General features: G+C 40.6%; 1 protein-coding gene across 1 annotated transcript in view; it reads right to left on the bottom strand.

Annotated features, from left to right (window-relative positions):
• Positions 1-15,456, bottom strand: part of MRPL48 (mitochondrial ribosomal protein L48) — a 54,592-nt gene that overhangs the window by 22,175 nt on the left and 16,961 nt on the right. Inside the window, exon 4 of the mRNA XM_004016309.6 lies at positions 9,728-9,816. Within this exon, the coding sequence (XP_004016358.1) occupies positions 9,728-9,816 (89 nt within the window). The remainder of the gene's footprint in view (positions 1-9,727; positions 9,817-15,456) is intronic.

Here is a 15,456-nt window from a genome sequence, read left to right as displayed (position 1 = left end):
CCCTAATTTTATATAAGGGGGAAGTCAAGGTCTAGAATGGGGAAATGACTCGTTTAAAGATTACAACAGTAAGGAAATGGAAAAGGCAACCACTTTATGTCTAGCCATAGCTAGAAGCTGAGTCTGTGGCCCAAACCCAAGCTCTCTCCTCTAGTTTCCCCCCAAATTATAATAATAGTATCCACCTATCATTATATGCGGCATTCTCCAGGGTGGGAAAGTTGGGAAGAAACTGTGTCTTCTTAATCCTCAAATGAAAGCTGACACGCCTGCAGCATATATACTTCCAGGAATTCTAGTGATGGAAATTTTAAAAATTACACCTGGGACTAAAATGATTTTGGTGATGGTACTCTGAACAGTCCATAATAAGCTGTAAGGTACATAGATATCAAGCGGTTACGTTTATAACTAACATAAACATGCTAATTTGAGTGCAGCACACTCAATAAACACATACCAGACAGAAGGCATGGCCCTGATGGGGCTGGCAGCCTGGTACTGCATAAAGAGCACTTGATTAAGATGGAAGCCCAAGAAAATCTGGGGGGCTTCCCCGGGAGTCCAGTGGTTAAGACACCATACTTCCACTGCAGGAGGCTTGGTTTGATCCCTGGTTGGGGAGCTAAGATCCCACATGCTGTGTAGCATGGTCAGAAAGAAAGAAAAGAAAATCTTGGCTCAAATACCATCTGCTTAATCACTACATTACACTGAGTAACCTTTCTAGGTATCAATCTCAACACCTAAAGTTTCTATGAAGCTCAATCAAAATAGTGAATTTTTGTGAAATGGAAATAGTGTGGACATTAGATGGATTCTGACCATCCTTAATTAAAATATTGGCTCTGGAAATTATCGTTACTTGGGCAAGTCATTTAATCTGTCTTAGATTCCTCAAACAGGACCCTTAATTACCACAGTATATCTGAGGACTAAATGATATCATTTGTAATACTATAAAATGAAATAATGCTTTTAAAAGCCTGGCACATAGTGATGACATGATCTGGTATATAGTAGTTGCTCAATAAATGATATCTTTAAAGAAAGACTAAACAATGTACACAGATAGGACAATATAGGACATTATTATTATTATTGGACAGAAGCATGCTCCTATTGGTATGCTTCACAGAATGAGGCACTCATTAAACCCCTGTTAATGCAAAGTAATGATTCAACCACTCTAAGGAAAGACACCAAAGAGAAAACACAGTCCCAACTCTAAAGGAGCTTACAGTTGAGAGAGAGACAGATATACATAAAAGAACCAACCCTCTCAATTTAATCATAACGAGAAGGCCACCTCCCATGGTAAGTTCAGCACAAGCTACCTTGCTGCACCATGGCAATTAAAACCCAAAAGCAATGACTTCAGGTGGTTGAGCCTGAAAGGACAATGAGCAAGTCAATACTCCTAGGTTTTTTGTATAACATATAAGAGTATACAGCAGTTACTCAATATAAATGGTATCTTTTTAAAAAGTTGATCGAGACATGTCTACTTCTCAGGTCTCATGTCCCATCATCTTCTACATGCCTCCTCAAGATTCCAGGATTAACACAAACTGCTTAAAGTTTCTCAACTGCATCTCCAGGATCAGTGACTCCCCACTTTTGCCCAGAATGTTTCCCCTTCCTGCAGAGAGTTTGACTCTTCACCCAACACCCTCAATGTGAGGAACTCCTAGTCATTTTTCCCCCAACCAGGGATGGAACCTGTGCTCCTTACAATGGAAATGTAGAGTCTTAACCACTGGACCACCAAGGAAGTCCCACCTAGTTTAGTCATTTTTCAAGACTCCATTCATGCTCTTTCAGGAAGCCTTTCCTCATTCCTCATGCTGAGGTAGATACTATGCTTATATGTTCCCATAGCAACCCTCTTTCCCTTAATACCACTATCACTTAGCACATGTATCCATTTATTCAACAAATATTTTCTGACCACTAGAGATAAGCCAGGGCTTCCCTGGTGGCTCAGATGGTGAAGAATTCGCCTGCAATGTGGGAGACATGGGTTCAATCCCTAGGTTGAAAAGATCCCCTGGAGGAGGGGATGGCAAGCCACTCCAGTATTCTTGCCTGGAGAATCCCCATAGACAGAGGAGCCTGGCAGGCTACAGTCCAACCCATGGGTTCACAAAGAGTCAGACACCACTGAGTGACTAAGCTCAAGTGATAAGCCAGACCAGGGTTAGCAATGGGGATATAATAGTAAATAACACAGCCACAGTTTCTGCCTGTTGAAACTTGCAATCTATTGGAAAAGGCATATATATAACAAGTAATTATAAGAGGATGCATAATTTGAGGGAGGAAAATAGAGTACTATGGGATTGTAAAAAGAGGGACTAATGCTATCAATCAACATCATCATTATTACCACTACTAACTACTCATGGGCTCCATGTTTCAGACACTGTGCTAAGTACTTTAAACTTTCTTTTTTAACTTAATCCTCACAAAACATTTAAATAACATAGCTATTTAAAGGCAAGAAAATTGCAGCTTGGAAAAGTTAAGTAACTTACCCAAGGACATACACTAGTAAGCAAAGAATTGAATCGTTAACTTGGGTCTGCCTAATTCCAAAACATTTCTCCTAATCTCTGCCTTTCCCTTTAAGGATGGTGTGCAGAGCCTGCCAGTTTTCTCAATATTCTCTCTTTTTCCATTAATCGTGGAACTGCTGAATTTTTCCTGGGTACATGACCATTCATAATAAAAATTACATTTCCCAACCAATCCTGCAGCTGGGTATGGTTCCATGACTGAGTTCTGGCCAGTGGGATATTAGCTCATGCACGTGCTTTCCCCTTCCCCTGCCTACAGGCTGGAATGTGGACATGCAGGCTGAAGTAGGAGCAGCCATCTCAGACTACAAGATGAAAGCAGTAGGATACGTTTGCAAAACAGAAAGCTGGAATATCTACCTATACTTTATATGACAGAAAAACAAACTCTATCTTATTTAAGCCCCTTGATTAAGTGAATTTCTATTATGACAGCCAAATCATTATCTCAACAAGAAGGTATTATGTCTCATTCATTTCTCTATTCCTAGAGTCCAGCAACACCCCACTTCAGTACTCTTGCCTGGAAAATCCCATGGATGGAGAAGCCTGGTAGGCTGTGGTCCATGGGGTCGCTAAGAGTCAGACACGACTGAGCAACTTCACTTTCACTTTTCACTTTCATGCGTTGGAGAAGGAAATGGCAACCCACTCCGGTGTTCTTGCCTGGAGAATCCCAGGGACGGGGGAGCCTGGTGGGCTGCCGTCTATGGGGTTGCACAGAGTTGGACATGACTGAAGTGACTTAGCAGCAGCAGCAGAGTCCAGCAACATTAAATGCTGAGTTGAACTTTATTAAATTCTGGTTCTAGATGGATTATTTACTGGCAGAATATATATATTGTCAGAGAGAAATCACTTATCCTCCTCAGTTTCCTTTTCCGTCCTGTCTACCTCACAGGATAGTTGGTGAATCGAAAAGCATGGTTTTCAAATTTGTTGGTTACAAAGGGCCTAAAAAAAACTCATGTTTCCCTTTGTGAAGCACATGAAATACTCATCAATGTGCTTTCATCATATAAAACAAGAATGACTTAACTAGCAGAAAATATGGTTATATTATATAAATGGAGTTGTCTGCATTTCAAAAAATATGAAACCATATGAGTTTCTCTGTTAACATTTATTTTCATCAAATAAAACTGATAGGAGAAAAACCTGAAATTTAGAAAACTCTATCCATTAGCTTAATATTTTCTAAAATATGGCAGATTGCCATCATTAAACTTGAAGAAGGGTTCCACTCTAGCATCACCAGTGTTCCAAGGGCCTATGGTTTGACAGGCAATGAGATAATGGACGTGAAAGCACTTTGAAAATGGAAAGAGATCATTACTTTTATTCACATCAAATATGAATCTCTAAAACTCTGACACTGTTGTAATTTAACAGAATAGGCAAGGCAGAATGAGAGCCCAGTGGGCTGGAGACCAGGGCGCTCTAATGGCGCAAGCTAAAAGTCAGGTCTTCACAGAAATCACTCTGTACCTGGAAAAGCTCTGGGAAACTCTAAAATAGTTTTTACAGCCCCAGTGTTTCCTGCTACCCAAAGCAACTGGATACTCCTAAATGAGTATCAGTTCACTTTATGTACTTAGTGCAAGAATACAGATGGTATTTAATAAATGCTTGTTGAGTAATTAGCCTCCAATTAAAATAAATAAATTAATTTTTAAATAAATAAATAAATGTTTGTTGAGCTGAACTCTGTAAGACCTCCACTGGCCCTTTCAGGGAGAACTGCTCCTTTAGCTTAGCTCCACTGATATTTAGTTCATTCCTCTAGTAAAGCATTCCCCATATGTATTTTAGTTACATTTTTGAGCACTATCCTTCCCAGCCCACTTCATAGTTTTTGTAAGAAGAGACTGTGCCCCACTCACCACAGCATCATCTGTGCAAAGCGCTGTGCTGGCACATAGCAGATGCTCAATGCCGGTTGTTCTTTTCAGTGAGTTACAAGAGGCAGACTTGAGGGAAAACACGGATGCCAGTTTAAAACAGCTCTCTGTAAGCCAGTCCTAAAATCCATGTGTAGCCCTACAGTCACTAGGCCAGCAAAACCAATCTTTCTGTTTCAAGGAAGCTAGGACTGTCACCATAAAGTGGTTTTGATCTGCTGATTTTTCTGGGAATGATGCCACAGTCTCCTCACAGACTTGTGGCTCTAAGCGCTGATCAATCTATGAGTGCTACAACAAAATAAGTAGGTGTCAGAAATGACAAACACCTCCGTTATGTCAAGAGTCAAAACAGTATGAAGTTTCCAAGAGAAAAGACATCTTGATTTCCTAGGGGCCATTCTACAAAGAGCAAGTAAATTGTCTGAGTTCAAAAATCTTACTCTCTTGCCCCAGAGCCTGAAAAATAGAACGTGTAACAGCTAAAACTGACAGCCATTTATGCTGCCTCTATTTCATCCTCACACATCTTCCTCTTGGCATTGCTTTTATTCTTCGGCTGCTATTACCCTAGGATTGGAGTTTGAACAACAGCTGAGGGCAAGTAAGTGGTCTTGGGAGATATGACCTAGCACTATACAAATGTGAAGGACTACATTCTTTTTATTTTTATCAAATAAAAATCACTGTAAACAATCTGAAGCTTTTAAAATTTTAACAGAATGATGCAGCTCCCTTGAAGGAATAATGAGATCTACACACTGAGACACAGTGCTACGCCTGGAGATATGCTTTGAAGTATGGTCCCTCACTGCCACAAGTCAAGGTGGGTCTCACATGATGAGAAAAAAAGGAAGGGAAAAAAGGGAAGATATGCATGTACAAGGACACAGAGGCATGAGACGGCATGGACGTATGAGAAGATGCACCTGAAGCACAGAGTGAAAAATGGGAAATCACTGAGAAGGAGGCTGGGTCTGTGCCAAGAGACCTGGAATCCCATGACTTGCTATCATCTTCATGCTGCCACCCAGGGGGAAGCTTCATTTTCACCTCTGCTGTCACTAACTCCTCAGAGAGGCATCAAGGACAGGATGAAGGGATGGGAATGAACCTAGAGTTATAAACCAGGCCATGCAAGAGAGAGATAAAACCAGTATTGAAAAGGAAAGCTGAGTGAAGATGTGCCTTTCCTTTCCCAAAGTTCAGGAGTCATAAGACTGAGTGTGGGACCTTTGGAAGAAGGAATGAAGAGATTAGCAGAAAAGGGACAAGAGCTTGCCACTTTGCACATGAGAATTAACTCTTGTCTCAGGGCTATAGGGTTCAAGAGAGTAGAAGAGTCAGCCTGAGTCAGAGAAGAAAAAATGGAAATCTGTCTGTTTATTATTTTGTATAGGGTCTTACTTTAGGGAAAGAAAGGAGGCCAAAGATGCCTTCTAGCTTTTCCAGTCCAATTTACCAAGGGTACAAGAGACAGGGACTTGGGACAGGGCCTCTGAGAGCTAGCAGATGAAAGTCTTCATTGTGCTGTCCCAAGCGTAAAGTAAGGAGTCTCAAGCAGCCTCCACCACTATCCAGCACTATTGTGCTAGCCACCCTGGAGCATGAATAGTATCTGGAGAAAAGCCTACAGCCCTAACGAAAGGGAGCATCACTCCTTTCAAGCAAGCAAGGTCAGCTGGAGACAGCTGTTTACAGAGAGTGGGCCGTGTTTGCCAGTTCTGATTTACAAAACCTCGGGGCAGCTCCAATAACCACATTTAGGTTCAGCTCAATCAATGTTTATTGTCCTCTACTTGATGCCAGGCCCTGGGCTGGACACTGAGGACACAGAAGAAACATGAGACGAGGCCTCTACCCTAAGGATGCACATCGTTTAGGCATAGAAACAGTCGTCAAAACAGGGTTAAAATAGAGCAGCATGTCCTACAACAGAGGAAGCACAAGGAGCCCCTTGTTCATGGTAGGAGAAGTAACCCGGTGCAAGCAAGTGGAGGTTCCTCAAAGAGGGAAATTTGTTTTTCCCCTCCTCATCCTATATTCCTCAATGGGATTTAAAGGTTCTGGATGTATTAACCAAGAAGGAAAGTCTTGCAAGTAGACAGAACAGCATGTGAGAGGTTTTGAAACAGTATGATGATCCATGAGATGGGAGAAAAGCTGGAGGGAAAGATGGGACAGATGGCATTAGACATATCATTAAGCTTCCTTTTCTAAAAAGCCAAGGAGTGGGTCAGAGCATGGTATACACAGAAAATTATCTATGAGAGAGGATCCCAAGAAATTTTAAAAAGCAAAAAACTCACACCCAAACAAAACTAATTTTATTTCCTGCTAATTTATGTAAGACTTTTAGAAGGAGGATATTCCAAAATAAAACAACTCCAAGAACTTACTCTAAGGCGTCACAACTCAGAAAGGGTGTAAATCACTCTTTCTTCTGAATTTTAAAAGCACTTTGTATCCTCCTTTTAGCACTTGTCACTTTCTCCTTTGGAGCATAGTTATTTGTGTCTTATCTCTAGTGGTTTATCAGCTCCCTGTGAGCATGAACCAGGTCTTACTCTTTCATACTATAAAACTTTATTGCAACTCAGTCTGAATAGGCAAGGTACCCCCAACAGTACCTAGCATGTAATAGATCTTGGAAAAAGATAGCATGATGGAGTTACATGATATCAGAGCTAAAAGACTTATGAAGATATTCTAATCCAGACTTTCTCAAACTTGTGAAGAATCTGACAAAAGCTATGGATTCTCTTCCCAGAAAAACTCATACATAGAAAACATTTTACATACAACTTCATGGCCAGCCATACCCAGAGAGGTATGGTTCGGTTCAGTTCAGTTCAGTTCAGTTCAGTTGCTCAGTCATGTCTGACTCTTTGCGACCCCATGAATCGCAGCACGCCAGGCCTCCCTGTCCATCACCAACTCCCGGAGTTCACTCAAACTCATGTCCATCGAGTTGGAGATGCCATCCAGCCATCTCATCCTCTGTCGTCCCCTACTCCTCCTGCCCTCAATCCCTCCCAGCATCAGAGTCTTTTCCAATGAGTAAACTCTTTGCATGAGGTGGCCAAAGTATTGGAGTTTCAGATTTAGCATCAGTCCTTCCAATGAATACCCAGGACTGATCTCCTTTAGCATGGACTGGTTGGCTAACTTGCCCCAAATCACAAAGCTAATAAGTAGCAGAACCAAGCCTAGAATACAAGTTTCCTGGTTCCCAATTCAGTACTCTTCTCATTACAAAGGAAAAAATTTAGTAGGGTTGTTTCCTGCTGGGAGGGTGCCTGATACAAGCCTCAGGTGTGGCAATGTTTCTCTTAACAAAATTCCTTGATATAAGGATGATGCTCAGAAGAATGTGGCTTCTGAGGTCCAAATGCAGTGGTCCTGGACCTCTGCTAAGGTGAGAAACAATGGGAGATGTGCAGGGTTTCATGGGACCATCGAACTAAGCCAAAGAACCAAAAATGACATTGAAATCTCCCCAAGAACAGCAAAATCTTCCTAACTATACTGTTTGCAGGTCAAAAAGCAACAGTTAGAGTGGAACAATGGACTGGTTCCAAATTGGGAAAAGAGTACATCAAGGCTATATACTGTCACCCTGCTTATTTAACTTACATGCAGAGTACATCATGTGAAATCTTGGCTGGATGAAGCTGGAATCAAGATTTCTGGGAGATATATCAAAAACCTTAGATATGCAGATGACACCACCCTTATGGCAAAAAGTGAAGAGGAATTAAAGAGCGTCTTGATGAAGGTGAAAGAGGAGAGTGAAAAAGCTGTCTTTAAACTTAACATTCAGAAAACTAAGATCACAGCATTCTGTCCCAGCACTTCATGGCAAATAGATGGGGAAACAATGGAAACAGTGACAGACTTTATTTTCTTGGGCTCCAAAATCACTGCAGATGGCCCCTGTAATCATGAAATTAAAAGACACTTGCTCCTTGGGAAAAAAGTTATGACAAACCTAGACTATGTATTAAAAAGCAGAGACATTACTTTACTGACAAAGGTTCATCTAGTCAAAGCTATGGTTTTTCCAGTAGTCATGTATGGATGTGAGAGTTGGACCATAAAGAAGGCTGAGCATGGAAGAGTTGATGCATTTGAACTATGGTGCTAGAGAAGACTCTTGAAAGTCCCTCAGACAGCAAGCAGATCAAACCAGTCAATCCTAAAGGAAATCCACCCTGAATATTCATCGGAAGGACTGATGCTGAAGCTGAAACTCCAATACTTTGGCCACCTGATGAGAAGAACTGACTCATTAGAAAAAGCTGATGCTGGGAAAGATTGAAGGCAGAAGGAGAAGGGGATGACAGAGGACGAGATGGTTGGATGGCATCACCAACTCAATGGGCATGAGTTTAAGCAAGCTCCAGGAGATGGTAAAGGACAGAGAAGTCTGGCGTGCTGCAGTTCATGGGGTCACAAAGAGTCGGACATGACTGAGCAACTGAACAATATTGTTTACAGGAAGTGATAGAATCCTGACTCAAAGACAGACTGACTTTCAAGCCAACATTGTGTCCATCCCACCACAGTCCTCTTCAAATGCACAAAAATCTAACTACCACAGAAGCAATCCTGAAGCTAGAGCCAGAACAATAGACTAAATAATCCTAGAATAACTCCCAGTTATCTGTGATAAGGGATTCAAGAAACACACACATCTTTTAAATCTGCTAACACACAAGCGAAAAGAATCAGTGATTTGGCTGAAAATGTTAATCCACTTCTATATGCCACAAACCATTCATTCAACTAAACTAAATGTATCATTTTCATTGTGAGGTCCATATTGAATGAAATACTAAGACGGTTATTTTCTTTAAGTGTCACAGATAATAAAACCAAATCATTTGCTCTTCCCTGTGATAATCTCACCTAGGGACAAGGTTGGGAACTGGCAATAACATTCCCACTCTGGATCATACCCAAACTACATAACTGGAGAGAATTGAGGGACGACCCCCTATCCTTTCTGGCTCCAATATAATCCAGCCTTTACACATCTGATCTTCTGGGTCTTTGCAAAAGCTATATACTACCTTTTCCTAAAGGACCCCTAGGGACTTCCCTGGCAGTCCAATGGTTAATACTGCACTTCCACTGCAGGGGGCACGGGTCCAATCCCTGGTTGAGGAGCTAAGATCCCACGCGCCTCGGCCAAAATGGCCAAAAGAATTCTAAAAATAAATAAAAGACTACTGCCCCCTTTACCTCTTCTGGCTTAACTAGGTGCTTGTATCTTCCAATGCCATGCGTGGGCTTTGACCTGTAGTGCCGACTGGTGGTCAACAGAATGCCACCTGAAAGAGAAAAAATAAGACAAACCTGTTTCAAAATTCCTCAGGGACAGACAGATCATACATGAGGAGACAAATTCTCCACTGCAAGATGGAATATCTGGGGATAGCAAGCCTCTCATCAGTTTAAAGAACCAGAGTTATTTATTGATCCTGAGCTGACATTCAATTTACCCCTTTTCTCTCTCCTTTTGGCCCCTGGACTACATCTAGTCCCTGCTTTGAGAAATTCTCTCCTATTAGAGCCACTGGTGTAGGGGGACAAAATACATTCTTACAATATACATATTCTCCTTTAATCCCCGTTATTTTAATTTTCATTTACAAATAAAGAAACTGCAGCTCAAAAAGTAGGAATTGGAGAGAATGCCAAGGTGATCAGTGGCTAGGACCCTGTGCTTCCACTGTAGTGGGCATAGGTTTGATCCCAGGTTGGCAAACTAAGATCCTGCATGCCATGCTACAGCCAGAATAAGTGAATAATAAATTAAAAATAATAATCAATTAATATAATAAATAACAATAATATACTAATAATATATTTTTAAAAGCAAGAATTGGCAAAGGTCATCCAGCAATTAAAAGGCAGAACTGCAATTTAAACCCAGGTCTATCTCACTAAACAGCCTGTGCTCAGATGTGTTATAACATCTGAATTTCTAGAATACAAAATCTAGCTAGACTTGATCATTCCCATATCTGATATCAGTTCCTTAATTTTACCCTTCACTGGAACCAGCTCTCTTATGTCTGTGCATCTCTCTTGCTCACTCCCCACCGTCTGGAAAAGTACTGGTCCTAGGTTCTGCCTTCTTTCCTCCTAGTTCCTGTGGTCCTGCCCTCATCTCCCCAAAACCACCACTTTGTGGGGTGCTAAATACAAAATGGTGTGGAAAAGTTTAATGACATCTAGTAAAATACTTCTTAAGTTTCTCTTTTCTAAAATGTGCTTCCAAGTAGTCTGGTCTGTGTCAGGCCAATCAAGAGTCATGGCTTCAACTATGGAGAACAGTATGGAGGTTCCTTTAAAAGCTAAAAACAGAGCTACCATATGATCCAGCAATCCGACTCCTGTGCACACATCTGGAGAAAAACATGGTTGAAAGGATACATGGACCCAAATGTTCATTGCAGCACTATTTACAATAGCCAGGACATGGAAGAAGCCTAAATTATCCATCGAGAGAAGAACGGATAAAGAACATGTGGTACATAAGTACAATGGATTACTGAGCCATAAAAAGAACGGAATAATGTCATTTGCAGCAATAGTGGACCAAAGAGATTGTCATACTGAGCGAAAGAAAGTGAGAAAGAGAAAAACAAATATATATCACTTATATGTGGAATCTAAAAAAAAAGTACAAATGAACTTATCTACAAAATAGTAATAGACTTACAGATGTAGAAAAACTTATGGTTACTAGGAGGCAAGAGTGAGGAGAGGTAAATTGTCAGACTGGGATTGACATACACACACTACTATATATAATATAGATAACTAATAAGGACCTACTATACAGCACAGGGAACTCTACTCAGTATGGGAAAAGAATCTAAAAAGGAGTGGATATATGTACATATATAACTCATTCACTTTGTTGTACATCTGAAACTAACACAACATTGTAAATCAACTATACTCCAATAAAAAGTTAAAAAAAAAAGAGTCAAGGCTTCAGAAACTTTCCCTGCATTCATAATCCACAATATTTCATCAAGACAACCCTAGGATATCATGGATCCCTTCCATGATATGCATTAGCCTGCATTTACAATTACATGCCAACAACTGTACAGATACTGGGACAGTTACAAAGATGACTATAATATGCTACTTTTCCTTGAGACACTCAGTATGTACTGGAGAAGGATAATGGGAAGGCAGATAACTACCTTATGGTGTACAAAATACTTTAATGGAGATAAAAGCAAGGAACCTAGATGAAAGAACAACTAACTCTGTCTGGGGCGTGAGGTGGGGGTGAGGGAGTGAAGGAGGGTACCAGGGAAGGGTTCAGAGAAGTAACAGCTGCATTCTTGAAAGAGAAGTAAGAGTTTACCATGCAAGGAAGAAGGAAGTATTTTTGGCAGAGATTTCCAAATAACTGAGGTATTTTTTGGTCATGGTCCCAACAGACCCTCTGAGCCTTCAGGTTCCAGACTCTACAATCAAGGGTACCACCCAAAGAGCTAATATGCAAAACCCCTTGATGGGTACACAATCATGCTCAGACCACAGCTTTGAAAATGAATTCATCCACCAAGATTTTATTATGACTTTAATACATGACCTTCCAAAAAGTACTGAACTCCCCAAAGCATGCTTACTCATTCAAAAAATATTTATTACTACCCAACAGAGTAGCCAGCAACAATTATACCCTCTCAACCATGTGACTTGCACATACCAAGAGTTATGCAGTGTACAAACCACCCAATATCCATGGAAGGCCTGGTTGGTGCTGCCCTAGATGCTGGAGCTCTAACAATGGACAAACACAAAGCCCCTGCAATACAGAACCTATGGTCTGTTGGTGAGACTAATATCAGCGCTGGGTGAAAAGGGCTCTCTATGATCAGAGCCATATACATGGGATAGGCATTAAGACTGGACTTGTGGTGTCAGGAAACGATTCTTAGAGCAGGAGAGTTTTAAGTAAAACCTGACAGGTGGCTTGGAGTTAGTGAGGCAACAACACAGAATGGGGAGAGGAAAAGTCAGAGAGAGAATTTCAAGGCAGAGTATGAGGAGAAAGGCGGCAAGAGACAAGCTTACAGAAACAGGCAAAACTTAGGAACAGCTTAATTATTCAGTAATTATGATATATCAGACACTGTACAAAGAGGTGGAGATATAACAGGGGACATGACCAACAAAACTCTGCTTATGGAGCTTATAGTCTAGTAGGAGGAGGGAATAGTCACACAAAAAATATGAAGTTACAAATTGTGAAGAATGATAAAAAGAGCTATGGCAATTCAAACAGTGGATCTATTTTAGACTGAAATATTAGGAAAGGCTTCTCTAAAATAGAATGACCTGTGAACTAAAACTAGATGTCAGAGGAAAATAATAATAATGGTTATCCCCAAGGAGAAGTGGCTAGAAGGAGAGAGAGATTTACTGCTGACTTTATACTCTTGAATCTTAAATTTTTTTTTGTATACATGCATTATCTACTCAAAAAAATAAAATAATAAATTGAGACCCAAAAGACAGATATGGAGTTTATTAGGTAAAAGATAGAGTGAACGTTCCAGGCAGAGGGAATAACATGTGCAAAGGCCTCAGTAGGTGACACAGATTGGCATATTCAAGGAACTAAAAAGGCTGTCCATGTGGCTGAAGCAAAGCAAGAGGCGCTGCATGCACCAGACATTAGGCTGGGGGGTTGGAACCTACCACTTTGGGCCTTGTTAAGGGTTTGGATTTCATGCTGAACATCAAAGAAATTATATGCCTAATGTGTTTTTAAAAGATCACTTTGGTTGCTGTGGGGGGAAGGCGAGTGTGAACAGAACTTCAAGCAAAGATTCAAGTAGTAGCCTTGGTTGAGTTGTTGTTAGTCTTCCTGTATCCATACCCCCATCTCTATTCCATCCTCTAAAGCTGACAAATGAATCCTTCTAAAACACAAACCGAATCATGTTATTGTCTTTCATTAATTCAACCATTTATCCATTGCACACACACAATTTTTAAAAAGGTCTTTGCAGTATTTCAAAATGTTTGATAATTTTCCACTGTCTGAAGTTTGTACTCATTAGGCAAGCTTTTAAGAGCCTTAATTTTGTAATTTAGTTCCAACCACTTCATGTCCTCACTCTCCATCCTCCAGGCCTTTGAAACTTTGCTTCTCAGCCACAGAGCTACACTTGGCATTCTGTATAAACCATGAAGCTCTCCTGCCTCTGTGCTGTGCCAGGCTGTCCCCCCGTGCCGGGACTGCACCTCTCTGGTGATATCCTTCATCGCCTCCAAGGCCAGCTTAAATGTCATTGTCTCTGTGCTTCCCTAAACATACAAACGTCATCAAGAGTTTACTTTATGGTTACAGCTCTCCCATGCCTCCACTGTATAGTAAAATATTTGGTGTAAATTAAAAAACAACAACAACCCAGGTGCTAGTCACCATCTTTAAGTACATAGAAACTCAATCACCCACCGCTGGCTTTACATAATAGAACCAAAAGTGATCTTGAGATGATGACACTCCTTAGGTGAACACGCCACAAATGCTTGCCTCAGCTTCCCATCTACTGCAACTCCTTGGCAAGGAGGCATTTGCAAGTTCAGTTTGGGGCAATTCCTATAATTAGAGCAGCTGGTTAATTAAGAAGTTAGTTCAAACTACTGTTAAATTAACCATTTTCTCTCTTAAATGAACGGTTTTGGTCAAATTACCAATGGTTAAACTGCTTAATTAGCCAGTTGTTTTAATTATAAAATGTACAAGTTTGAAAGCCTCTGATTTCCACTAAGTTCAACTGAATTTTTTCCCCCTGCTTGGGTCATCAAGCTGGTTTCCTGCTGTCATATCAACACTGCAGCCTCCTGAGAGAAAAGGCAACTCTTTTCACTGAAGAAGACACAAAACCCCAGGACTTCAAAAGGAGGCTTTGAAAATCTTTCAATTGGTACAATTATAGATGTAATCATGTATTGAGTTTTCCCGCAACATATCCCTTCCCTTTATATATGCCAGCGTCAACTGTCCTTCAATGTCCTTGTTTACTAAACTGGGAACTAAACTCATCAATCCAGGATGAGGATACACAACTTCTTTTTAATTATTTCTCCTTCAAGATTGGAACAAGCATTTAGAGCAGTGCTATGCAGGAGAGAAAGAGGGGAAAACTGGGGTAACCCCAGCCAAGAATCTAATTACAGGATATTTTTTCCATTCAATAGACCACAAGTCCCTGAAGGGCAGATACAACCCCCAGCACCTGGCAAATAGTGTGTGTTCAGTCAGTGTTGGGGTGCTTTTGTTTGCTTGTTTTGAAATTCTAGAGATATTTTAACAAGGCAATCTGCGATGATTTGACTCTGGCAGCTACCCACTTTTTTCAAAATCTCTTTTCAAACTTCTTTCAGTTTTTCTAATTACACTGAACTACTTGGACTTGAATGTACCATGCTTTGCTGACTCCAGCTTTTTGCTCATGCTATAATAAGAGAAGTCTGAGTTCCCTTCATTTAACCTCCTTATATATTTACCTCTCCATGTACATTTAAATCAGTAAAAAAAAAAAAAAAAAGATGGTCACTACAATCAGGCTTTTCCCTTAGAGAGAGCAGCTGGGATGGTAGCCAGGACCCACAAGGTATGATGGGTAAAGGGACACTGCTTCCTCCTCATTTTTTCTGAACACCTTATAATTCAATTTTAAAATATCTGACTTTATAGAAATGTCAAAGACCCATAAAAAATGCCAACAAAGCTGTGTCCTTTCAAAGAGAATTACCTTGGCATGCAAGGTAAGTTACCCTGGACCTGGGAGCCTTCTAGGCACTGAGATTCCACAATTGAAATGGGCAAAGGAAAAGATCAATGGCCTTGAAAATAATGTTTGTAAATGTTTGAAAATATGTTCAACCAACTAGTAATCAAAGACATGCAAATTACAAATAAAAGG

The sequence above is a fragment of the Ovis aries genome, chromosome 15 (assembly GCF_016772045.2).
Source record: "Ovis aries strain OAR_USU_Benz2616 breed Rambouillet chromosome 15, ARS-UI_Ramb_v3.0, whole genome shotgun sequence".
NCBI classification, from domain to species: domain Eukaryota; kingdom Metazoa; phylum Chordata; class Mammalia; order Artiodactyla; family Bovidae; genus Ovis; species Ovis aries.
Note: the sequence above shows the minus strand (reverse complement) of the source record. Positions and strands in the feature narration are given on the sequence as shown.